This window comes from Protopterus annectens, chromosome 8.part0 (assembly GCF_019279795.1).
Source record: "Protopterus annectens isolate FY-2018-M chromosome 8.part0, PAN1.0, whole genome shotgun sequence".
Lineage (NCBI taxonomy): Eukaryota > Metazoa > Chordata > Ceratodontiformes > Protopteridae > Protopterus > Protopterus annectens.
The window spans coordinates 339,458,349-339,484,448 of record NC_056741.1 but is presented as its reverse complement, the minus strand read 5'-3'; the positions used below and the strand labels follow the sequence as shown (position 1 = coordinate 339,484,448).

Below are 26,100 nucleotides of genomic sequence, written 5' to 3'. Positions count from 1 at the left end.
TTGCTGAGTCTATTTTCCATGTGAGAAATAGTAAACTTCTCTTTTCTTGGAATTCACATTCATTCAAAATGCATTGAAACTCACATTCATTGAAAACGCATCTTTCCAGTGATAGATTAAGGGTATCTTGGGCCCTGGCTGTTTTTAAACCATGGGAACCTGCACACGTTTTTTTTTAGACCATGCCTAAACACTTCTGCTCTTTGAGCCACCACTCTGGTTGTTTTAAGCAATATTTCTTGTGTACTAGGACTGAAGGAAGCAGTGAAGAAAAAGACATAGGGCCGGATTCACGATGGCTTGCACGGAGTCAGCGAGTAGGGTAAGACCCCATGCAGCCATCATGTCCGACGAGCGATCCACGAACAACCTGTAGGGGCGTGTAAGAGAGCTCCTAACATGTCTCCTACACGGAGAGGGCTGTGATATGCAAATTACCTCACTTGCAGCCGAAAGGCATGCAAATGAGGTAAATTTGCAATCCAGGAAGCAGAAACCTGTCCGAGTAGGAGATGTGTTAGCTGCAGAAATGTACTCAGTTGACAACTGAGTACCATTCTGCAAATAGCACAATGGAGCCTTGTCAGCTCCAAATAAAGGTTGCATATGGTTGAGGAAGCATGCCAATGGCCAAATATACAGCCATTGGAAAGTTTCCCTGTTGCAAAATTAAAATAAAAATAATTTTTTTTTCGCCAATTTCCAATGTTTAAGCGTAGCGCAGCGCCGCACAAATGTGGTGCGCTATAAAAATTATAAAATAAGGCAATAAAAGCCACAAACATGGAATTTATGAAAATAGTCAAATTGCAATGTAAGGGAATAGCAGGCTGAAGACAACATGGCCACCGAGTAGGGGTTGCTAAGAGGAGAAGCCCAGTCTAAGACATGTAACCAAGCATTAGTAGGCAATCCTAGGTAAATGAGTGTTAGGATAGTGAATCGCACTTTTACATAGCAAATGAGCACAGTCAGTGGAGTGTAGGAGTAGGATATGGGGAGGAACAGAGTAGGAGATAGGTGACATCACAAGGGGGGTATGTATGAAAGTAGTGCAGCTCATTGGAGGACAGTAGCATCTGTTAGGTGTCAGTTAGACATAATGGAAAGAGGTGTGTCAACAGGTAGGCCAGGGAAAGCCAAGAAATGGAAGGTGTATGCTGTGGATAACACCAAAGTTTCCTGCTGAGCGGGTATGCACGCGTGTGCGCGCCTGTAAACTTGAGTAAGACAGAGTGCGCGCGTGGAAGCATGAGTGCGCGCGTTTAAGCTGGAGTAAGCATGTATAAGGCTGTTGCAAGACCTCTAAACCTGTTTGCGCTGGTGTGCGCGCGTTTTAACCCGAATAAGCAAGTTTTACTCCGTCTAAGCATGTATGCGCGTGTGTGAGCTGCTGTGAGCGTGTTTGTGCTGGTATGTGCATCGCTCCCCCTGAGGAAACAATAAGGAAAAAGGAAGCACAACAAATAGCAGGAAGCTACCAGGTGATACTAGTAGAGCTAGAAGGTGAAAACAATCCGAATCAGGCAATAACACAGGCAGAACACTAGGCTAGCCCAGCCCAGCCCAGCACTTAAAACTCTGCAAACAATAGTGCAGTTTGTTTCTCACAAGAGACACTGAAACACTGGAGTATGCTACTAGAAGTGAAAACTGAAAAAGCTTCACTCAGACAAAAAATGCTAGGGGCTGTCATTGCTGTTATAAGACGACATATGCAATATGCCGAGGGTGGTGACAATGCAAATGCTGCCAGACAACCCACAGCGAGGAGACGGAGAAGAGTGTACAGGCCCAGGGTCACCTACCAGGGGTTACATGAGCTGGAGATAGTGGAGCGCTATAGAGTGGACAGAGACCTCCTGCAGCAAATAGTTGAGCTGTGCAGGCTATGCCTCACACACAGAACCAACAGAGGGGAACCCATCCCAGTGGAAACCAAGGTATATGTTGGCCTAAGAATACTAGCAACAGGTACCTTTCAGAGACCAACTGGTGATATGATGGGGATCTCACAGGCATCAGCATCCAGGGTACTGCACCAGTTCCTGGATGCCATGTCAGCACATGTCGGTGATCATGTATATTTCCCCAATTCCCGTGAAGTATTGGCCAGCAATTTGCATCTCTTCCAACAAATAGCAGAATACCCTGAAGTAGTGGGTGCAATAGACTGCACGCATATATGCATCAAAGTACCAGCCAGTGAGCAGGGTAGGGCCTACATTAACTGCAAGGGCTTCCCCTCCATCAACTGCCAGGTCATGTGTGATGCCCAGGGCATAATAATGAATGTGTGTGCTGGCTGCCCTGGAAGCTACCATGATTCCCAAATCTGGCATCTGATGCAGCTGTACCAGACATTTGCAAATGGGGACATCCCACATGGTCACTCAGTGGGGGATGCTGGCTATGCACTGGAGCCGTGGCTGATGACACCCATCAGAAACGCACACACACCTGAACAAGAACGCCATAATGAGGCACACGCACAAACACGAAATGTAATCGAGCGTGTGTTTGGGTTGCTCAAGTCACTGTTCCAGTGCCTGGACACATCTGGTGGAGCCTTGCAATACTCACCAACTACATGTACCCAAATTGTCATGGTATGTGCTATGCTACATAATATGATCCTGCAAAAAGAGCTGCAACAGGACCAGCATAGGCCTGGGCCAAACAGCCCCCCACCAGTGCCAAGGCCATCACAGGCAGAGCGTGACTCGGAGGAGGAATAACCTGAGCCTGCCCCAGTAGGCAGAAGGAGGCATGCCCAGTATGCCTTGGCCTTGGCAAAGAGGCAACGCATAGCACATACACTGGCTCAGTAGGAACCCTGGAAATGATACCTCTCTCTGACTCGCACATATAGTAAAAGGGATGCCTAACTTGATACTACCTGTTTCCAAACATGTATAGGGAGTGCAGTATGCGCATCTGACATAGGCAGCCCTGCAGTACCACCTGACGCATGATTGCCATGTATTAAGCAATGTAAGGTAGTGCTAAACAGCATTTACCACCATGTCATATATGCAAACATGATGACCTTCAGTAGCATCCTACCCTCACCAAACATGAGGCCACAATATGAAGACAAGATGATCAATTACAACAATTGGCTTAAGTATTGGTGTCAGTGAAAGGAGATTCAATGCCTGTCAGCCTGGGATGAGATGCTCGACAAGACATGATGCTTTGCTAGGGATGGATGTCACCTATCACCTGTGGCCTATTGGATATTGCCAAAGGCTCTTGTCACCCCCAAAGTGCCTTTTCTAGGTAAGGCTCAAAAGACAAACCCACCTCCATAGGTATCACAAGGGATAAGAAAGTATAAGTAATGCTACTCAATGCCAGAAGTCTAAACTGCAAGATGCACGCACTCCAAACACTCCTCAGCATGGAGAATGTTGATATCTGTGCAGTAACAGAAACCTGGTTCAAGGCTCCCAAGAACACCCTAGCATTCACAGGTACACGTCATACCATGCTTTACAGCTGCAAAACATGGAACAAACTACAAAAGGAGGGTGAGTATCAATATTTGTCAAAGATACCCACACCCCCAGGTTGGTGGCACAGCATGAAGCATCAGAGACTACCCATGTGTAACCAACAGTGGGTAAAACCACCTTCCAGTTCATAGCCTGCTACAGACCACCCTCCTAAACCCAGGAACCACACTTGGCCGACTGGAGAACACATGAAAATATGAAGATCTCCCCAAACACCATTATATTGGGCGGCTTCAACTACCCAAACATACACTGGGAGCATTACCCTCACTCCAACACCCTAGGCCAAAGGTTCCCAGAATTTATAAACCAAAATGCTATGGAACAACTTGCTACCACTCCCACAAGAGGGGAAAACATACTGGACCTGATCATCACCAACATGGGGACTCTATGCCCAAGACCAGAAGTGTATCCCTCACTGGTACGATCACACCTGATAGTAATCTCACTGGATATTCACATCCCCACCCCAGCCCATGGCCAGAAAACCACAGTGAAAAATGTTCACTAAAGCATATGTCACACACCTCAAAACTGAGGTGGAATCCTTCACAGCCTCTGTGTCTGTGGAAAATACGGCCCAGACCTCATAACCCTTTATAAACCCATTCTATGAACACCGTCAGGAATGCAGGGATCATGGAATCCCAAATAAAACCAAGTCCCAATCCTCCAAAGTTAAGCATCCTGTTTGTTGGACCCCAGCCATAAACAAACCATACAATACAAGGAGGAAGCTACTATATGATAGATCCAAATCACAAAAAGGGAAGCCATCTCTGACCAGTATTATTGAAAAAGAACGTCCACACATAAAATTGTCCAAGGCCATCTGTGAGATAAAAATCGTACAGGACACCAAGGATAATCACAAGGCATTCTTTACTTATTGTAGGAACCTGTGTGGGAATCCCCAGATATGTTCAGAATTAGTCCAAAATGACAAACAATACAACAAACCCACAGACATTGCCAACATCCAAGCTGACAGGTTCAGTGCAAACTCCCCCCCCCCTCCCCACCAAAAGGGCAAATATCTATCCCAGCAGAGTGCTGGCCCCCTGACATCGCAGATGCTCAGGTAACAGCCAGCCTCTACAAAGCAAAACACACAGCATCGATGGGACCAGACGGTGTCCTAGGCTGTGTCCAACATGAACCCCAAGAAGAATTAAACACACACATAAAACCACTGTTCAGTGTCAGCCTTAACACACGATATGCACCCAAAGAACAGTGTACAGCAACAGTGGACCCTCTCCACAAAGGTGGTGCCTCAACGGATACTGCAAACAATCCCCCAGAAGCCTGACTAGATTGGTCTGCAAAGCTATGGAAAGGATCATCATGGACCTCAGAAATAGACATACTGGGGACACACAGACACTGGATCCTACCCATTTTGGCTTTGTTAAGGGAAGAATCTGCCTCTTAAACATGGTTGAGTCATTTGAAAAAGTCACCAAGGCCATTGACGAGGGGATGGTGGTCCACACAGCCTACCCGGACCTTGCAAAAGCCTTCCATACAGTACCCCACTTGGTCATCATAGATAAGATCACCAGCTTTAATAGAAACTCCTATGTCACTAGATGGGTTGCAAACTGGCTCAAGGACAGAACCCACACGGTCTGAAATGCTGAAGCCATGTCAGACCACAAACCAGCTACAAGTGGCATCCCACAAGGCTCAGTCCTGGGACCTCCATTGTTTGGTATATATTTCTCAGAGGTACAGGCCAACACAGAAGGACTGTTGGTGAACAAGTTAGTAGATGACTGCAAACTGGGCGCCATAATCGACCCTCCAGATGACACAAGCATCCTACAAAAGGGCCTCATAGAAACAGACAACTGGTGCCAGAGCCATGTCCTCAAGCTAAACACAAAACAGTGTATAGTCCTCCCCTTTGTCAAAAACTAAGTGGCCACAAATTATGTGGTAACCCATTAAGTATGGAAGAAGTGATAAGGGACCTGGGGACCCAAGTTGATAGCAATCTCGCATTCGACAACCATGTGGCCAAAGTGTTCAGAGAAACATTTCATATAGCCCACCTAAACATGAAGGTAATCACATCTACATCAGTGGAGGTCATTGTGCCTCTTAACTCATCCCTCATCAGGCCCATAATTGAGTACAATGCCCCTTGTGGGATGTACCTTTTCAGACACCTGCAGCAGCTGGAAAGACCACAAAAGTACCTCACCAGGAGGATCAAAGGGCTCAAACACATGCCATTCACTGTCTGGTTAAAGAAACTGCAGCTCCACTCAGTGGCATACTGCCTGTCCAGAGGCGATCTGTGCCAGATGTATAAAGCCATGTCCAACCTGGAATCAATGGACATGCCACACCTTGGAAAATCAGAATCCCATCAAGCTATCCGCTCAAGAGACCTGAACCTCAGGACTGAAATAAATAGGACATGCTAGAGTGACAGATCCATAACTCAGAGGCTCCCCCCACTCTTGAGTAAACTTCCACTCCAGGTTAGCCAGAGTCCCTCATTGACTCTCTTCAAGAGGAATCCTGATGAGTGGATGGGAGATTGTAGGTTTGCCCTGGGTATCACTTCTATGTCACTGTTAGCCAGAGGCACAGTATACTAACCATGAAAAATGTAATGGCAAACTCCACTTACAATGTGTGTTGAAAGCCAAACACACTCTGGCTAGGATTATAAATGCCCTAGGGCAGATAGCCTAGTATGAACCTATGAACAGAATCACACACACCAAGTAGTACAACTGTGGTCACTGTGGAGTAATGTTTCCCAATGTCCACCCAAGTTGGTGAATACACAGCAACGTCGGACAAGCCTGGTTTAAGTAGGCCATAGCTGAACAAAATGCAACATGCTCATAGTTGCCCAACTGGCCCTTAATTAGTCTGGTCTGCTCAGTATGAGCATTTACAGCAGTAATGGGACTCAAACCCATGATACTATGCACCATAGTGAAAGTACTGAACCACTACACCATGACAGTATTGCAGTGTTCAGCCAGTATGAGAGAATGTTGCCAAGTCTTTGCAAACTATCCCATGGAAACCCTGCAAACACAGCATAATCCCTGTTGAGTTATGACACAAAGGAATCTGGCAGTAAGAACACAACATGACTTCCAACACACACAGTATTAATGTCAATATTGGTCATGTTCACACACAACCACAAATGTAGTGGACTTCAGATCACAACATATGGAAAGGTCACACTGGGCATGCTCACACACTTGGATAAATGAGACACATGTCAGGCAACAAACCATGGAAAGCCTGAACTGGGCATGCTCACAGACTTAGGCCATGTCTGAGTATAGCAGTCAGTCACACATATCTGGCAGTTGTATGTGTTAAGCCAGGAACCTCCCACGATCCAGCAATCCACCCTGTGCACACAGTTAAATGACAACAGACACATATATTAATATACCGGAACCCTGTCATGATCAAACATGTTACGCAGATATACATGTTGTTCACAGAAACTGTGAAAGCTATGGCAATAAAGACCTGCAAACAATAGCAGCAACAAATATTGTGCATCCCAAACATAAACATACGTGCAGAGGTGAATACTAGGCTGTCTGCCTTGGGAAATTCATAAGCCTAGGCAGAGTGTATTTGGCGTCTGCCTCCCCAGTAGAGTAGCCTACTGTGCCTCTGTAAAGTAGGTCACAGAAGGCACCCTATAAGGCTACTTTGCTGTGCCTCTGTCAAGCAGGGACACAGTGGAGATCCCAGGGGTGAATTTGCAATTTCCCATTCATGCGGCTGTATTTTGCTGGAAGAGGGTTGGTGAGGGGCTATGTCTAACTTTAATTGGGATTCAATTCCAGAGTGAGGGGAGCCTGTGAGTAATGAATCTGTCCCTGCAGCATGTCCTATTTATGTTTGTGCTGAGGTTTACGTCCCTGGAGTGTGTAGCTGTAAGGGTCTTGGATGTTATGAGGTGGAGCATGTCCATTACTTCTGGGTTTGAAATGGCTGTGTGCGTCTGGTATGGAACATAGAGCCCCCATGTTGGTGATGATCAGGTCCAATATGTATTCCCCCTAGTGGGTGTGGTGATTGGTTGTGCCATAGCACATGGATTCACAAATTGTAGTGGCTGTAGGGTGATGTTGAGGGCTTGAGTAGTATCCCCAGTCAATATTTGTGTACCTGAAGTCAACCACTATAATGGTGTATGTGAAGACCTTCATATCCGACACTGTTCCAAGGAAAGCCAAGTGTGGTTACTTGGTATGGGTGGGTGGGTGATCTGAACTACACACCAAACCAAAAGGCAGTTTTGCACAATGGTAGGTGTATATGTATGGCCTGTCATGCTTAGTGCAGCGGGACCAACCCAGAGGTGTGTGTATCTGTGATGTATATGGATACACCCCCTACTTGTGTTCTGTGTCACAAGTCCTGTGGTCATGAAGCATGGTATAGAACATAACCTGGCAGTGCCAGTGTGCATATGTGACCCTTAACTAGGTTTCTGTGAATGCACAGATATTGTTATCCCCCATACTGAGGGATAGTTAAAGATGTACATTCTTCTTTGGAAACACTGATGATGTCAGCACCCTATAAATACAGCAGGAAAAGGGAAATCCTCCAGTAATGCGAATAGTGTGCTGTGCTAATGCGTCTGTCTCAAGTATCATAACATAGTTAGGTAGGGGTTTGAATCCTGCAAATGCTGTGTGTGGGGGGGTGGGGCAGCGGTGTGTGCATGTCTGCAATTCTTTGTGAAAGGAATGGCCATTTTGAAGACTGGGATAACACACTAAAAGATGTACATTCTTCTGGATAACACACTAAAAGATGTACATTCTTCTTTGGAAACACTGATGATGTCAGCACCCTATTAATACAGCAGGAGAAGGGAAATCATCCAGTAATGCAGATAGCACACTGTGCTAATGTGTCTGTCTCAATTATCATAACATAGTAGGGGTTTGAATCCTACAAATGCCATGTGTGTGTTTGTCACACAGTTTGTGAATGTGTTGTGTGTTTTGCTTTCATTATTGTATGACATATTATTATAACAGTAATTGCCATGCACACATCAGGTATGTGTTTGCCACATACAGATATGTACCTGTGACCTTTAATAGTTCCTATGTGTGAAGCCTGCCCCATATGAATGCAGTTGTTACCTTTGCTGCCATGTGCCACAGCTTACCAGACCTTAGGCCATACATGTATGTTGATGACAATGTAAGCTACTGCAGTAATCTGTGTCCTAGACCAACTATGTGACACACACCCATGAAAGCTTTGATAGATTAATGTGGGTGATGGTTCAAGTCTGCAGTATATGTCAGACATGTTAAAACACAGCAAAGTCTGTGAGTGATGGCCATCCAGTGTAGGTGTATGGCAACTGTTGCCGATATGCATACAGACACCTTCTTGCTTAGGTGATACACAGAGGGACTTCAGAATACCTTTGGAAATGTGAATATCACAGGATAGACAAGATAACACCTGTCCACAGGTACACACCATTACCATTACGTCTGTGTATCAGTTGAGGAGACACCATGTAATGACCACTGAATGTCAGGCTATGTAAGCTGTGTATACTACCAGAATGCAGACCATTGACATGTGGAAACCATATCACCCACAGCATACTGTCAAACCATGTCATGTTCCATGCTGACCATGTTCACAAATGTACACCTGCAAATCGGTGATGCAAACATCACACATGTACTGTCCACACCCCAACACATGCAGGCACAGGTACACACAACAGCCATGTGGCACATATGCAGACAGTACACTTTGGGAATTAACACTGGTGCATACAAAACTGCAATGGTAAACATAGTTAATGCATCATGCATGCTCGAATATACCCACAACAATATCATTACACTGTACTGTTAACAACATGATAATATTACTACAGTGCTATGTAGTCACCCTGTGCATCAGTACCATGCTATCCTGTTCCAGCATCAATGTTACGGATGGCAGGAGGTGGCACAGTTTCATCATATGCACAGGGTGTGTACTTGGTTTGCCAGAGTCTGCCATTGACACATCAAATTGACATGTATGTGTGTGTGTGTGTTAGTGAGGGACAACAGTACAAGATGGGGCAGCGTTGCTGCGATGTGTGTGTGTATGTGTTAGCCCTAGGTGTTAGCATTATGTGTGTCTGTATGCATGCACACAGTTCCACCATGTGGCTGCCATATACGGGTGTTTGTGGACAGCCACAGACTGTAGCTGCCAGTTCATACAGGTCACTGTCTCTGGCCATGGACAAGGTACCTGTGCCTGGCAGGGGTGCTACGGACAGTATCAGGTACTAAGCCAGACTGGGTAATGTCATCAGAAGCAGTGGGTTGTTGACTGGACACATGTCCCTGCTGGGACTGTCCAGAGCCACGTGCATGTGGTCGTCTAGGACGGTCTAATGACAGCACAGACCCAGCATTGCTGGGGCTGGTACTGGCACTATGGGAGTGGCTGCGAGTTTGTTGTCTTCAGCGATGACTGGCAGCTGATAATGTTGCTGGCAGATGTCCACGTTGACGCCTCAACCGTCCTGCACTGTCCTGGCTCCTGGACATGTAGTTGTGGAACAGATCTAATGTGTCCCCCCAACGTCTATCAATGACCTCGCAGATGCAACGTCACGCATAGTGTCATTCATAGCGGCACGATGTGCTCTAAGCTCCCTCAGACCCTGTCTGGTGTACCGTTCCATACGTGCCTGTGCCTGCATTACAGCCCGGAACATAGCTGAGGTTGATAGACCTCTGTGGGCACGTCTGACAGGGGCAGTACGACCACGGATGCTCCCACGAGAACCCCTGGACATCTGCCTGTGTGGTACCATGTCAGGAACCTGGCCATGGCTGCTGTGAGGGGATGCATGTGCCAATGATACCACACTACCCTGGTCAATGCCCACTGTATGCTGTCCCTCAGCTAAGGACATTGGTGACAATGGATGTATCGGCAGGATGACTGTGCGCATTGATGGGGTTGACTGCTGTGTAATGTCAATTGGATGACCAACGACAGACCCTGTCACACCTCCCTGTGCCATTACACATATATCATCATTAGAACTATCCCCAGCAGTGGCTTCAGGTTCCCTGCTGCACTCCACCAGAGCAACATCAGAACCTGTGAGAGGAAGATAGGAAACACAGTTTACAAATGTGCACATGATATTAGCACACAGGCACACATGCATACATGCACACAGGCGCACATGCACACATGCACACATGCACACAGGCGCACATGCACACATGCACACATGCGCATATGCACACAGGCGCACATGCACACATGCACACAGGCACACATGCACACATCCACACATGCACACATGCACACATGCACACAAGCGCACATGCACACATGCACAAAGGCGCACATGCACACATGCACACAGGCGCACAAGCACACAGCCACACTCCTCAGTACAGCAGATACAAACACAGACACACCTGCAATCCAGCACATACACAATACTGTTTTAGGGTGGGTGACCATTTCACAAGTAAAAATATCACTGCACATGTGTCAGCATGCAGGTTATGTGTTGCACAGGAACATGCAGTACAAGTGTAGACAACCCTTGTTAATAACAGTATACATGTACTTGATGCTTGTGTGTAGTTGTTCAGTGATTGTTTCCACCCTGGGACACAATGTGTACAAGGACATAACAATGTTGTGCAAGTGTTACAAGCTGTGGGTGCATAGATTTGCACACACACACACACACACACACACACACACACACACACACACACACACACACACACACACACACACACAAAACACATGACGGTGCTACGCAATAACAGCTATGTGTACTTTTGTGGTCAGTGGAACTGGATGTGGTGTAGTAACGTGAGCCATGATCAACATGCTTCTTGTGGTCAGTCAACAGTAATAACGTGTGCCCGACAGGCAGCTAGCATGCTGTACCCGAAGTGCAGTAACATGACTACATCCACAATTACACAGTCACTTGTTACATGGGTGTGTAAGGTGGCCAATAGTGAGCATTGCCTAACATGAATGTATTATTTGTTCCAGACTGTTGCACAAAGACATGATATGCCTCTACCCCTCAGGTATATTATGTGTGCTGCGTAGATAAGTGGGATGCTGAAGGCTGGCCATACAGCAGAAGTCATAATTGGACATGTGTAGTAGGCTAAGGTGTAGTGTGTATGCCAAACATGTGTGTGTTGTGTATATGTGTATCTGGTATGCCTATACAATGTCCAGTACTGTGTTGCCACACATGTGTGTCATGCTCTGTGTATTGCATGTGTGAGGCAGCTACTGAGAATAATGGGATATGCATAGTCTCACAGCAAACATGCACAGCATGCATTATGTGTAGGTGTGTTACATGTGCACACACTACACCTCCATATGACATGCACATGTCATTAGCAATAGTATTGTTATATTACACTCACCAGCATGGATTGGCTGCCTTGCTGTCACTCCAGAGGGACCTGCAAACATATGAGAGTGATTGCCAGTGGCCACAACTGTGCCTTTGATACTGTGAGTATGATAAAGTACAGTAGTACAACAGGTGGCTTTCACAGGTGTACAGATTATACTCAGAATATCAATCTTGCAGAAGAATGGGCAGGTTAACAGCTACACAAACAGTACACATCTCACACACGCATAGACTAACAGTACAGAGAACAGTCAACTACAGATATGGCATGTTACCTGCACACTCCATTTCAACATGCTGGGTGGCTCCGACCTCCATGATGACACATGTTTGTGGATGTTCTTGTTGTTGTCCTAGAGCCACAATACTTAGGAGGTGCTCCTCCACACTGGTGGGGGGGGTGGATAGGTACCCCACCATCTGTGGCAAGCTGTTGTCTGTGGATATCAGACACACGCTGCCGGACATGTCTAATTAGATCACTGCAGTGATGGCGTGCCTGCTCATATGTCCGGTTATGCGTGCCTATGTCATTTACCCGACGGACAAGTTCTTGCCACAGTGCAGCCTTCTCATGCTGGTTCTGACTGGTCCTGGAAAACAGCACACAGTAATTCTGCACCAGGCTCTGGTGGATCTCCTGATCCTCTGCTGTTGTATAAGGTGGGTTTCTCTGATGCATCATCACCCTGGAAGGAAGGAAAAGAAAAATATGTGAGCAAGTCATGTGGCACACTTAATATTCAAATGTACTGATATCACTTCACTGCCATATATAGCATCTGTCTGTCTATCAGGGGATACACATGTTCGATACCACATATCAGTGCTCAGCCCGCAACTGTCTGACAGTGCCTGCCACACTCCATACAACAAACTAGTATACACCAGCACTCGGCACACTTTTTGGGATACAATACACAACCTCACACTGGGGTATGTATCAAGCTAATGGATGAAGAATATTGTCGTCCCATGCAATGAATGCAATACACATGTACAGTTTCAATGGTAATCCACCCTAGTCTTTGATGCCATACCCCTACCTGACATACATGCACAGTTGTTAATAAAGCCAGCATACTGCTGTCACAGAGTATACATGCTGCCAGGTACACACACATACCCTGTAACACACATTTGATTGCGGCCATGGTACAGGCGTCATTACACACACATTACACATACATACAACACAGAAATGTATGACGACACAGATGAGCATTAACTGTGTACCTTATAGTACTGTGTGCCCCTACTTACAGATACCTATGCATGAGGTATGTAATCTGTGCAGACTACAGGTAACACACCAAACAGTGTTACCACAGAATGTGAACATACACCATACTGTAGTGTTTAGGCCTACGACATCAGGTAGTACAACAGTTCATATGTGAGTTGGATTCAACAGCAGTACCACTTACTAAGCATACATGTATTGCTTCTGCCTATGATGGGACACCGCAGTCGTACACAGGGAACTATGGCACAAAATATGCCGATCTACTATGTTTGCCTCCCAATAACTGACACATCTTTCTCTGGCCTCACACCAAGGACACTAACTACCATGACAGACACAAACTCACGCTAAGCTATCACACATTTACAGACCTTGCACACAGTCAGCGTCACACTCATTCAATGTCACATAGCTGGTATTGCACTGAGTACATGTGTGTGTGCATTGTGTCATAGGTAGGTACTATTCTATTGGCCCTGGGCCTAGGGCAGCCTAGCCATATGCTACTCTGCCCTTTGGTACACATGTACTGTGATTTTACTTGCTCCTGTGAAACGGTTACACACAGGTGACTCACAGGGCATATTACCTATCTCCATGACATTCATCAGGGGTATGTATGACATCTACTAATGAGGAGCCTTGTTTGTTAATGCTGGGTCTTTTAGTCCAGGGTATGGCATATTTGTGTACAGAAACCTGTACCTCCAGCATGTGCTGTTTAATGCGGTGACAGGGATTAGGGCCCTAGGTCTTGTAGGCTGGACGGATTGTGAGGTGTTGCCATGGTGGTTGGCCAACTGGTATGGGTGTGACATAACTCTGTATGCCCAGCACTGGTAACCTCTGTGTAGGCAGTATGCAAGGCACTCTAGCGGTGGTTTTGTGAGTCAGTCTGCATAGGGAATGTGTTAGAGGCCATTATCAGTCTTTGTTAGGTATGTCTGTGGCCTTTATACTTGCTGTAGTTCTCATGGGAGGTACATACTGCATAGGACATTGTGAGGTGTACAGGGGTACACTGACTTACATTTCCCTAGCTGACACACCTTTTGTGATGACACATACCATGTACAGGGATTACAAGACTAGTGTGCCACTGTGGATATCAAAGGGGAGGCTATTGTACACCTGTGTCCCATGTTCCCTTCTGACACCTCCAGTGGTAGGCAGGCAACTAACTATGTGGTAGTTAGTGGGTAACATGTTTTGGAATGGGGTATGGTACTCCAGTATCAACACTGGTGGTCTGTCCATGCCTTGGTCACCAGGCACCTGTTGCAGTACATCTGCCCCCATGTCCCCCTCTCTCACTCTCTCTTTATATCTATATATATATTTAGATATATATATATATATATATATATATATATTTCTATGTATATATATATATATATATTTCTATGTATATATATATATATATATATATACATAGAAATATATATATCAATATATACATAACTATATATATATCTATATACATATATATGTAAATATATATACATATCTACATATATGTATATATATCTATATACACACCGCTATATATAACCATATATATATATATATATATATATATATATATATATATATATATATATATATATATATATATATATATATATATATATGCATATCTATAGACATTCATATCTATCTGTAAACATGTATGTATCTAAATTTATATCTATATATGTATTTGTCTATTATATCTATATGTATATACATATTCTCTATCTATCCATATATCTCTATGTATCTATACAGACCTCTCTGTCTATGTACATATATATATATATATATATATATATATATATATATATATATATATATATATATATGTAGATATATATATATATATATATATATATATATATATATATACATATATATATATATGTATATTGATATATAGATATATGTATATATACATGTATATATATATATATATATATATATATATATATATATATATATATATATATATATATATATATATATACACACACTTTTTAACATCCATTGCTGTACATATACATGCACATGTAGGTACATGGACTGCCCACCTTTCATGGTGGGAATATCACTTCTGCAACAGTTGTGATACATACCATTCTGTAATGATATTGCACACTGTTGTGCACAATGCATTATGCTGTCCTCAAGCCATATAGCTATAGCAGGCCTCACTGGCTCAGTCCCACAGAAGTTCACCATCACATGACATATACCTGCACTGCATGTTGTTTTCAATGCCACACACTACAACCTACATTGATATGTGCACATAGCAACCTTCAACTACATATGTATGTCCAGCCTTCACTAACAGTTGCAGTATGTCCCTTGCCCTATGCACATCTTCATAGGTTCATAGGTTCATAGGTTCATACTAAGCTATTTGCCCTAGGGCATTTATAAGCCTAGCCAGAGTATGTTTGGCTTTCGCCACCCATTTTAAATTAATTTTGCTATGCCCTTTTTCGAGGTTAGTGTACTGTGCCTCTAACAGTGACACAGAAGTGATACCCGGGGTAAACCTATGATCTCCCATCCACTCATCAAGATTCCTCTTGAAGAGAGTCAATGAGGGACTCTGCCTAACCTGGACTGGGATTTTATTCCAGAGTGAATGGAGCCTCTGGGTTATGAATCTGTCCCTCCAGCATGACCTATTTATTTCAGTGTTGAGGTTCAAGTCTCTCGAGCGTGTAGCTCGATGGGATTTGGATTTTTTGAGGGGCAGCATGTCCCTTAATTCCAGGTTGGACATGGCTTTATACGTCAGGCACAGGTCGACTCTGAGCAGGCGATATGCCAATGAGTAGAGCTGGAGTTTCTTTAACCGGGCAGCATATGGCATCTGTTTGAGCCCTTTGATCCTCTTGGTGAGGTACTTTTGGGGTCTTTCCAGTTGCTACAGGTGTTTGGTAAGGTACATCCCAAAAGGGGCATTGTATTCGATTAAGGGCCTGATGAGGGATGAGTAAAGAGGCACGCTGACCTCCCCTAATCTAGATGTGAATCCCTTCATGATTAGGTGGGCTATATAAAATGTTTTTCTAACCACTTTGGCCACGTGGTTGTCAAATGAGAGTTTGCTATCAACTTGGGTCCCCAGGTCCCTAATTGTTTCTTCTGTACTTAATGGATTACCACCTATGTGGTAATTTGTGGGCACTTTGCTTTTGCCAAAGGGGATGACTATACATTTTTTGGCATTTAGCTTGAGGCCATGGCTCTGGCACCAGTTGTCTGTTTATATGAGGCCCTTTTGGAGGATGCTTGTGTTGGCTGGAGAGTCGATTATGGTGCCCAGTTTGCAGTCATCTGCGAACTTGGTCAGCCACAGTCCTTCTGTGTTGGCCTGTACCTCCGAGAAATATATACCGAATAAGAGAGGTCCCAGGACTGAGCCTTGTGGGATGCCACTTGTAACTGGTTTGGAGTCTGACATGGCTCCAGCAATTCTAACCATGTGGCTTCTGTCCTTGAGCCAGTTTGCAACCCATCTAGTGACATAGGGGTTTATATTTAAGCTGGTGAGCTTATCTATAATGCCCGAGTGGGGTATTGTATCGAAGGCTTTTGCAAGGTCCAGGTAGGCTGTGTGGACCACCTTCCCTTCGTCAATGGCCTTGGTGACTGTTTCAAAGAAGTCAACCAGGTTTAAGAGGCAGGATCTGCCCTTAACAAAGCCAAACTGGGTAGGATCCAGTGTCTGTAGGTCCCCAATATCTTTATTTATGAGGTCCATGATGATCCTTTCCATAGCTTTGCAGATCAAGCTATTCAGGTTTATGGGGTGATAGTTTCCAGGATCTGTTGAGGCACCACCTTTGTGGAGAGGGACCACTGTTGCTGTACGCCACTCTTTGGGTACATATCCTGTAGTAAGGCTGAGATTGAACAGTAGTTTTATGTTTGGGTTTAGCTCTTCTTGGAGTTCATTGTAGGACGCAGCCCGGGACACCGTCTGGTCCCATTGATTGCTTTGGAGAGGGCGGCTCTTACCTGAGCATCTGAGATGTCGGGGGGGGCAGCACTCTGCTGGGATAGATATTTGCCCTTTTGGTGGGGAGGGGGGAGAAGTTTGCGCTGAACCTGTCAGCTAGGATGTTGGCAATGTCTGTGGGTTCGGTGTATTTTTTGTCATTTTGGGCTAATTCTGAGCATATCTGGGAAGTCCCACCCAGGTTACTAACATAACTAAAGAAAGCCTTGTGATTATCCCTAGTGTCCTGTGCAATTTTTCTCTCGAAGCTGGCCTTAGAAGATTTTATGAGTGCCCTTAGTTTTTTGCTAATACTGATCAGAGATGCCTTCCCTTTTTGGGATTTTGCTCTATCATGTAGTAGCTTCCTCCTTCTATTGTATAGTTTGTTTATGGCTGGGGTCCACCAGACAGGACGTCTGCCTTTGGAGGATTGGGTCTTGGTTTTATTTGGGTTTGCATGATCCATGCATTCCTGAAGGTGTTCATAGAATGCATTCATAAAGGATTCTGCGGTCTGGGCCATATTTTCCACAGGCCCGGGGACTTTGAAGGATTCCACATCGGTTTTGAGGAGTGTGAAATTTGCTTTAGAGAAGTTTTTCACTGTGGTTTTCTGGGCAGGGGGTGGGGTCGGGATGTGAATATCCAGTGAGATCAGTTTATGGTCTGATCTTACCAGTGAGGGATACACTTCTGGTCTGGAGCATAGAGTCCCCATGTTGATGATGATCAGGTCCAGTATGTTTTCCCCTCTTGTGGGAGTGGTAAGAAGTTGTTCCATAGCATTTGAGTTTATGAATTCTAGGAACCTTTGGGCTAGGGTGTTGGAGCTAGAGTAATGCTCCCAGTCTATGTTTGGGTAGTTGAAGTCGCCCAATATAATGGTGTCTGGAGAGACCTTCATATTTTCCAGTGTTCTCAGGAAGGCTGAGTGGGGTTCCTGGGTTTGGGAGGGTGGTCTGTAGCAGGCTATAAACTGGAAGGCAGTTTTACCCACTGTTAGTTGCACATGGATAGTCTCTGATGCTTTGTGCTTTGCCACCAACCTGGAGGTGTGGGTATCTTTGATGAATATCGATACTCCCTTTCCTTTTGTGGTTCAGTCCAAGTTTTGGGGCCGAAAAGCATGGTATGAGGTATAACCTGGTAGTGCTGGGGTGCTCTCAGGAGCCCTGAACCAGGTTTCTGTTACTGCACAGATATCGATGTTCTCCATGCTAAGGAGAGTTTTGAGTGCATGCATCTTGAGGTTTAGACTTCTGGCATTGAGTAGCATTACTCTTAGTTTCTTATCCCTTGTGATACCTATGGAGGTGGGTTTGTCTTTTGAGCCTTGCCTAAAAAAGGCACTATGGGGGTAGCAAGAGCCTTTGCCAATATCCGAAAGCCCAGGGGTGACAGGTGCAAGCCGTCCCTAGCGAAGCATCGTGGCTTGTCGAGCATATCATAGCAGGCTGACAGGCATTGGATCCCCTTTGAATGACACCAGTACTTAAGCCAATTGTTGAAATTGATCATCTTGTCTTCATATTGTGGCATCATTCTTGGTGAGGGTAAGATGCTACTCAAGGTTAGGGTCATACCGGCCTGGGCTACATGCTCAGAGAGCTCCTCTATGTCTCTTTTCATGTAGTCCAGGGAGGTACGTCTCAGGTCATTCACACCAGCATGGACAATGACTGAGTCATATTTGTACTTGCCTTGGAGTGACCTGAGTGCTTGTGTTATGTGGCAGATCCTAGCGCCTGACAGGCTGCTCACCGTAACCTTCTCCTTGTTCAGCCTGGTGAGCGGGACGTCAGTGTGCCTGACGATAGAGTCACCTATTACAAGTGTATCAGGTGTGTTATTTAGCCTTAAGGGCTGTGACTGTTCGGCACACTGGCTTTGTGAGATATGTGTTGCACGTGTTTTGTTTTGGGGTAGCGGTTGCTTGGGTGTCTGCTTTGGAGGTTTCTGCTGCTTAGGCAGATCTTTATTTAGAGCCTCCGAGTATGTTTTTGTGTAATTATGTGTTTGGTTTGCTGTCGTGGTAGGTCTATGTGAGACTGGAATTGTAGTGACTGGTTATGCCAGTACTGAGTTGAGAGAGCTTAGCCTCCAGTTTGGCTATATGGTTGCATCTCTCACATGTGTTGGAATTTGTTGGGAGGAAGAGAGGGTTGTCTGTGTACATGAGGCAGTTGTAACATTGCCTCAAGATTCCCAGATTCACCAGCTGGACCAGAGAGGAGATTGACAAATGAACTTTGGACATGCTAGAATAATATTGGGAATTCCTTTATAATTGAAAACAAGGGCCAATGGGGAGTGAGGGTGTAGTGCTTTTAATTTTTAGTGCTGACTTATATAATTGCTTTAGTGAGCAAGTGCCAGGTAACGTAAGTGCAATGTGTTACAGGTAACTTAAATGCAAAAACGACAAACAATAACTTTCTTTCAAGTGAAACAAGGAAGTAAGTACAGTAAGCAATGCAGATATCACTAGGGATCCACAGAAGTGCTGAGAAGCCGTGTTTTAGGTGGAATTAGCGTTCCAGGGAAATAACAAGTAAACAAACAACAAGCATACAAACAAAGCTAGATTCAGCAGGCCTGGATCTAGTCTATGCTACAGCAAACAAGGTGTACCAATTTCAGTAAGAAACAGTTCAAATATGCAGGCACTATAAACCTTTAACCCGAAATTCCCAGCTCAGAAGGGCAGAGTCCAGCCTCTCCTCCCACAAGAGTGCAGACTACGAACCTTCTTAATGTAAAATAACTGGCCTGAAGCCCAAGTGCTTAAACCAGAACTAATACACTTTAAGAATAACAGACACTGAGCTCTCAATCATCAGTTCCCAACTTAGAAGGATGAAAGCTACCTGTCCTGCCACCACAGTGCATGCCACAAACCTTCCTAATGTAAAACAACTGGTCTGAAGCCCAAGTGCTTAATCCAAAAGACTTAGAATGATAGCTACACTTTATTCAAGTTACTACCAAGCAGTAATAAATACAATTGAATACTTTAAAGAATGCCTGGATTATTGCTCAAGTTATACAAACAAAGCTAGATTCAGCAGGCCTGGATCTAGTCTATGCTACAGCAAACAAAGTGTAACAATTTCAGTAAGAAGCAGTTCAGATATGCATGCACTATAAGCCTTTAACCAGAAATTCCCAGCTCAGAAGGACAGAGTCCAGCCTTTCCTCCCACAAGAGTGCAGACCACGAACCCTCTTAATGTAAAATAACTGGCCTGAAAGCCCAAGTGCTTAAACCAGAATTAATACACTTTTAGAATAACAGACACTGAGCCCTCAATCAGCAGTTCCCAACTTAGAAGGATGTAAGCTACCTGTTCTGCCATTACAGTGCAGACCACAAACCCTCTTAATGTAAAACAACTGGTCTGAAGCCCATGTGTTTAAACTAAAAGGCTTAGAATGAGTTACACCAAGCAGTTATAAATACAATTGAGTACTTTTAAAAGCAAAATAAAGTAGGAAGAAACACAAGTACAGTAAAAGGAGATGAATTGTTTTTTTCAGAAAAGTAGCAAAAGCAGTAGTAAATACAATTCTCATGCAGTGCAAACTGGCACACTTGAATATGTAGCAATATTAGTCCACACACAGTTTGAAAAAATGTAATTAAATTAAAAAGGACTAAAAGCAAGTGCAGAAAGGGTTTATTAGGTAGAATGCGGTAAAGAGATGGGCCTGGGGGAGTGGCTTAGATCAAATCTACAGTGGGGCAGGCACTGCAAAAGCCACCAAATTTAATCTACGACCAAGAACAGGGAGGGTGGTTGGGGAAAAACAGTTTCAACACAGATGTGAGGAATGTGCAAATTATAAAGCCAAAAAATATATACTGTTCTCTATATATTTGCAGAGCAGTAAGACAACAGATATCTAAGCAAACAATTTAGCTCTATAATACAGAATAATACAGAAAAATATACTCAGCTCTATATATTTGCAGATAGTTCTGTAAGGCTGTCTCTCAAACTAAGGTTCCAGTTTGAATGCAGATTGTTAATTAACAGGACACACAACACTAGCTCAATTATATCAGCTGAAAACAAGGCAGGTAATCAGGGGGGTGGGGAAAACAATTTCAACACAGATATGAGGAATGTGCAAATTATAAAGCCATAAAATATATACTGTTCTCTATATATTTGCAGAGCAGTAAGACAACAGATATCTAAGCAAACAATTTAGCTCTATAATACAGAATAATACAGAAAAATATACTCAGCTCTATATATTTGCAGATAGTTCTGTAAGGTTGTCTCTCAAACTAAGGTTCCAGTTTGAATGCAGATTGTTAATTAACAGGACACACAACACTAGCTCAATTATATCAGCTGAAAACAAGGCAGGAAATGAGGGGGTGGGGAAAAACAGTTTCAACACAAATGTGAGGAATGTGCAAATTATAAAGCCAAAAAATATATACTGTTCTCAATATATTTGCAGAGCAGTAAGACAACAGATATCTAAGCAAACAATTTAGCTCTATAATACAGAATAATACAGAAAAATATACTCAGTTCTATATATTTGCAGATAGTTCTGTAAGGCTGTCTCTCAAACTAAGGTTCCAGTTTGAATGCAGATTGTTAATTAACAGGACACACAAGACTAGCTCAATTATATCAGCTGAAAACAAGGCAGGAAATGAGGGGGGTGGGGAAAAACAGTTTCAACACAGATGTGAGGAATGTGCAAATTATAAAGCCAAAAATTATATACTGTTCTCTATATATTTGCAGAGCAGTAAGACAACAGATATATAAGCAATTTAGCTCTATAATACAGAATAATACAGAAAAATATACTCAGCTCTATATATTTGCAAATAGTTCTGTAAGGCTGTCTCTCAAACTAAGGTTCCAGTTTGAATGCAGATTATTAATTAACAGGACACACAACATTAGCTCAATTATATCAGCTGAAAACAAGACAGGAAATGAGGGGGTGGGGAAAAACAGTTTCAACACAGATGTGAGGAATGTGCAAATTATAAAGCCAAAAAATATATACTGTTCTCTATATATTTGCAGAGCAGTAAGACAACAGATATCTAAGCAAACAATTTAGCTCTATAATACAGAATAATACAGAAAAATATACTCAGCTCTATATATTTGCAGATAGTTCTGTAAGGCTGTCTCTCAAACTAAGGTTCCAGTTTGAATGCAAATTGTTAATTAACAGGACACACAACACTAGCTCAATTATATCAGCTGAAAACAAGGCAGGAAATGAGGGGGGGTGGGAAAAACAGTTTCAACACAGATGTGAGGAATGTGCAAATTATAAAGCCAAAAAATATATACTGTTCTCCATATATTTGCAGAGCAGTAAGACAACATATATCTAAGCAAACAATTTAGCTCTATAATACAGAATAATATACTCAGCTCTATATATTTGCAGATAGTTCTGTAAGGATGTCTCTCAAACTAAGGTTCCAGTTTGAATGCAGATTGTTAATTAACAGGACACACAACACTAGCTCAATTATATCAGCTGAAAACAAGGCAGGAAATGAGGGGGGTGGGGAAAAACAGTTTCAACACAGATGTGAGGAATGTGCAAATTATAAAGCCAAAAAATATGTACTGTTCTCTATATATTTGCAGAGCAGTAAGACAACAGATATCTAAGCACACAATTTAGCTCTATAATACAGAATAATACAGAAAAATATACTCAGCTCTATATATTTGCAGATAGTTCTGTAAGGCTATCTCTCAAACTAAGGTTCCAGTTTGAATGCAGATTGTTAATTCTTTGAATGCAGATACATATAGATACCGACTGCTAACACATATGGAGGGTTCACAGTATGTAGATTATTAGATTATGTAGTTTACATTACCTTTGTCTCTGACATCTTTTTTTTTGGATTGCTGGCTTGCTAGCTTGCTGGCTGGCTGGCTGGTTGGCTGGATGGCTGGCTGGCTGGCTGGCTGCCTGGATGGCTGGCTGGATGGCTGCCTGGATGGCTGGCTGGCTGCCTGGGTGGCTGGAAGGCTGGCTGCCTGGATGCCTGGATGGCTGGCTGGATGGCTGCCTGGATGGCTGGCTGCCTGGATGGCTGGCTGGATGGCTGGCTGGCTGCCTGGATGGCTGGCTGGATGGCTGCCTGGATGGCTGGCTGGATGGCTGCCTGGATGGCTGGCTGGCTGCCTGTGTGGCTGGATGGCTGGCTGCCTGGATGGCTGGCTGGCTACCTGGCTGGCTGGCTAGATGGCTGCCTGGATGGCTGGATGGCTGCCTGGGTGGCTGGATGGATGGCTGCCTGGATGCCTGGATGGCTGGCTGGATGGCTGGCTGGCTTGTTTTTTTTTTTTTTGTTTTATTTTGGTCTGTCTCTCTGTCTCTCTCTCTCTCTCTCTCTCTCTCTCTCTCCCCCTCCAGTTGCTGCAATGATATTATTGCATGTGTGGACTGGCAGTACAGGCTGCTTTTGTAAGTATCTGCACATGTGCATGTGATGGCCTCTGCACCAATTGGTGGCCAGCATTTACTAATTGCATGCGGCCTGCTGTGTGGTAACTGCAGTTCTCACTGTGATTTCAGGACACTGCTATAAAATGTTAGGTTAGGTAGGCATAGGCCTTTCAGTTTTGCAAGGTGGGGACCATGCTGGTTTGCTGTGGACACTGTTGTGTCAGGCAGAAGGTTGGTATGTCTTTCATATCTAAGGCTGTGTTGTAGCCACTGAAATGCATGTTGTACTGAAACCTGACTGTTGCTTTTTCCAGTTCACTCTTCTCAGTGTGTATGTTAACTCACACCTGCTAATGCTAACACTGTTTACATGGGAGTATGTACTTTCCTGTGGGAGTTTTGGATTGACTGGTATACAACAGTAGTTCTTGCAATGTGTTGCTATGGCTTCACTATTTTCCCTTTACATTCACTCCTTGAAGGCCTGATATTTGTCTTTACTGGAATGTGTTGCTATGGCTTTCCTAGTTTCCATTTACATTCACTCCTTGTAATGCATGATATATTTCTTTCAGCAGTAAGTTCTTATATGTTTGCTGTGGTTTGGTGGCACTGCATGCAGTCTGGTGAGCCCAAGGTCTGGGGTTTGACACTTACAAGGGTATTTTATTTTGATGCTGAGCAGTACTAGGGCCTTGTATTTTGTACTAACAATTATGAATATCAGGCACATGCAGTGCTTATAAACTGCTATACTGTCATTAGTTTGTTAGATGGCTACATCCTTTGATATTTCTGTGTTGTACTCCTACATGAGGGTGTGCTTGTGGGAGTAATTCTACAGCTATTCGCAGAGTGTGTAACAGCAGACAGGCTGATATGCCTGTGTATTTCTGACACTTGCAGGCCTCAGATACTCTCAGGTATATATTTGACCAGCCTCAGGGAAAGGTACATATCAGTGGGATACAACCGTGATATATTTCAGATATTCTGCAGTTGTGACTGTGGGGTATTTTGAGCATATGTATTACTACACCATTTCTGATATGCAAGTAGTGTCTACTTTAACTTATTGACAGTCACCATTATGTGGGATACCCCACCTTTCTGCCTACTGTTAGTACATTTCACAGGGAGTCAGTGGGGCACAGGTAACATTTATTTGCAAATCAGGGACATCCCTGTAAATCAGTCACAGTTGGGAAGTCTGGCCTCATACCTATTCAAATATGGCGGTGTTTATCCTGCTCTGATACTGTGTGGGGTTTGTAAGGTGCTACTGTAACATTATTACCTCCTAGCATGGCTGTTTCTCTTATCACACTAATGTAATGCAATTCCACAAGAATTGCCAGTAAGGATTCAGGGAACAAGCTTTGTGTAATGGCCTTCCTATATTCCCTTTACATTCACTCCTTGTATTTCATGATATATTTCTTTCAGCACCAAGTTCTTGTATATCTGCCGTGGCTCAGTGGTAATTCATGCAGACTAGTGTTTCCAAGGTCCGGGGTTCGAGACTGACAAGGGTATTTTATTTTGCTGATGAGCAGACTACAGGCCTTGTCATACAGAGTGACTAAGGCACTTTTAAGCAGTTGTAAGCAGGTTTGCGCTGGTTTGCGCGATGCTTACACATGTGCACACTCGCTTAGCTGAGCGCACACTCGCTTAGCTAAGCGCACACAAGCGCACACCTGCTGACTACTGCTTAAAAGTGCTTACTCCCGCTAACACCCGCGCTAATTTCTTTTAAAGAAAAGAAAATGGGAAGATATGAAAGTGCTGAAAAAGGGGGCACAAAGAGGGTAGGAGAGTAGGAAAACAAGCTCGGGATGTGCAGGAAGGATGTAGGGAAGGCCCATAGCTGCTCATTTCTTTATCAGCAACAGCTGTGCATATGTGTGAAATTTGGTGTGAAATTTGAAACCTTCCACCCCTGAGAGATGGGTGAGGACAACAAAATATGTTGTACTGCCAATTAGAATTATCAGTTTACATGTCCAGTGGACATGTGGGAGAATTGGGCAGCTATTTATGGGGCGTAATTTTTTTGTGGAAACAGAGTGCCCTTTTTTTTTTTTTTCAGGTGAGAGTAGAATGTGAGGTACAGGAAGTAGGTATATTTGGGGAGGTAGGTTGGGGAGGTTAACAGACAAGACAAACAAGATGCATACAGGGGCGGAGTATGACACATGTGGGGGGTAAACACAAATGACGGGGATGGATGTTTGGATATCGCAAGCCCATGAGCCCACAGATGGCAACAGTGGAACTGAAATCCCCATCCATAGGCAGTTACCACTGCGCCTTCACAGCCCAGGCTGGGGCTGTGCTGGGGGCTGGATAGGACAGGCAGGCACACCCGTGAGTTGCACCACCCTCGCCTCAAACTGGCATAGGGGATCAGTCAC

The 26,100-nt window shown here is 44.0% G+C and overlaps 1 protein-coding gene across 1 annotated transcript in view; it reads left to right on the top strand.

Annotated features, from left to right (window-relative positions):
• Positions 1 to 295: 295 nt before the first annotated feature.
• LOC122808229 (vomeronasal type-2 receptor 26-like) overlaps positions 296 to 26,100 on the top strand; it is a 77,339-nt gene continuing 51,534 nt past the window's right edge. Inside the window, exon 1 of the mRNA XM_044079192.1 lies at positions 296 to 322. Coding sequence (XP_043935127.1) covers positions 296 to 322 — 27 coding nt within the window. The remainder of the gene's footprint in view (positions 323 to 26,100) is intronic.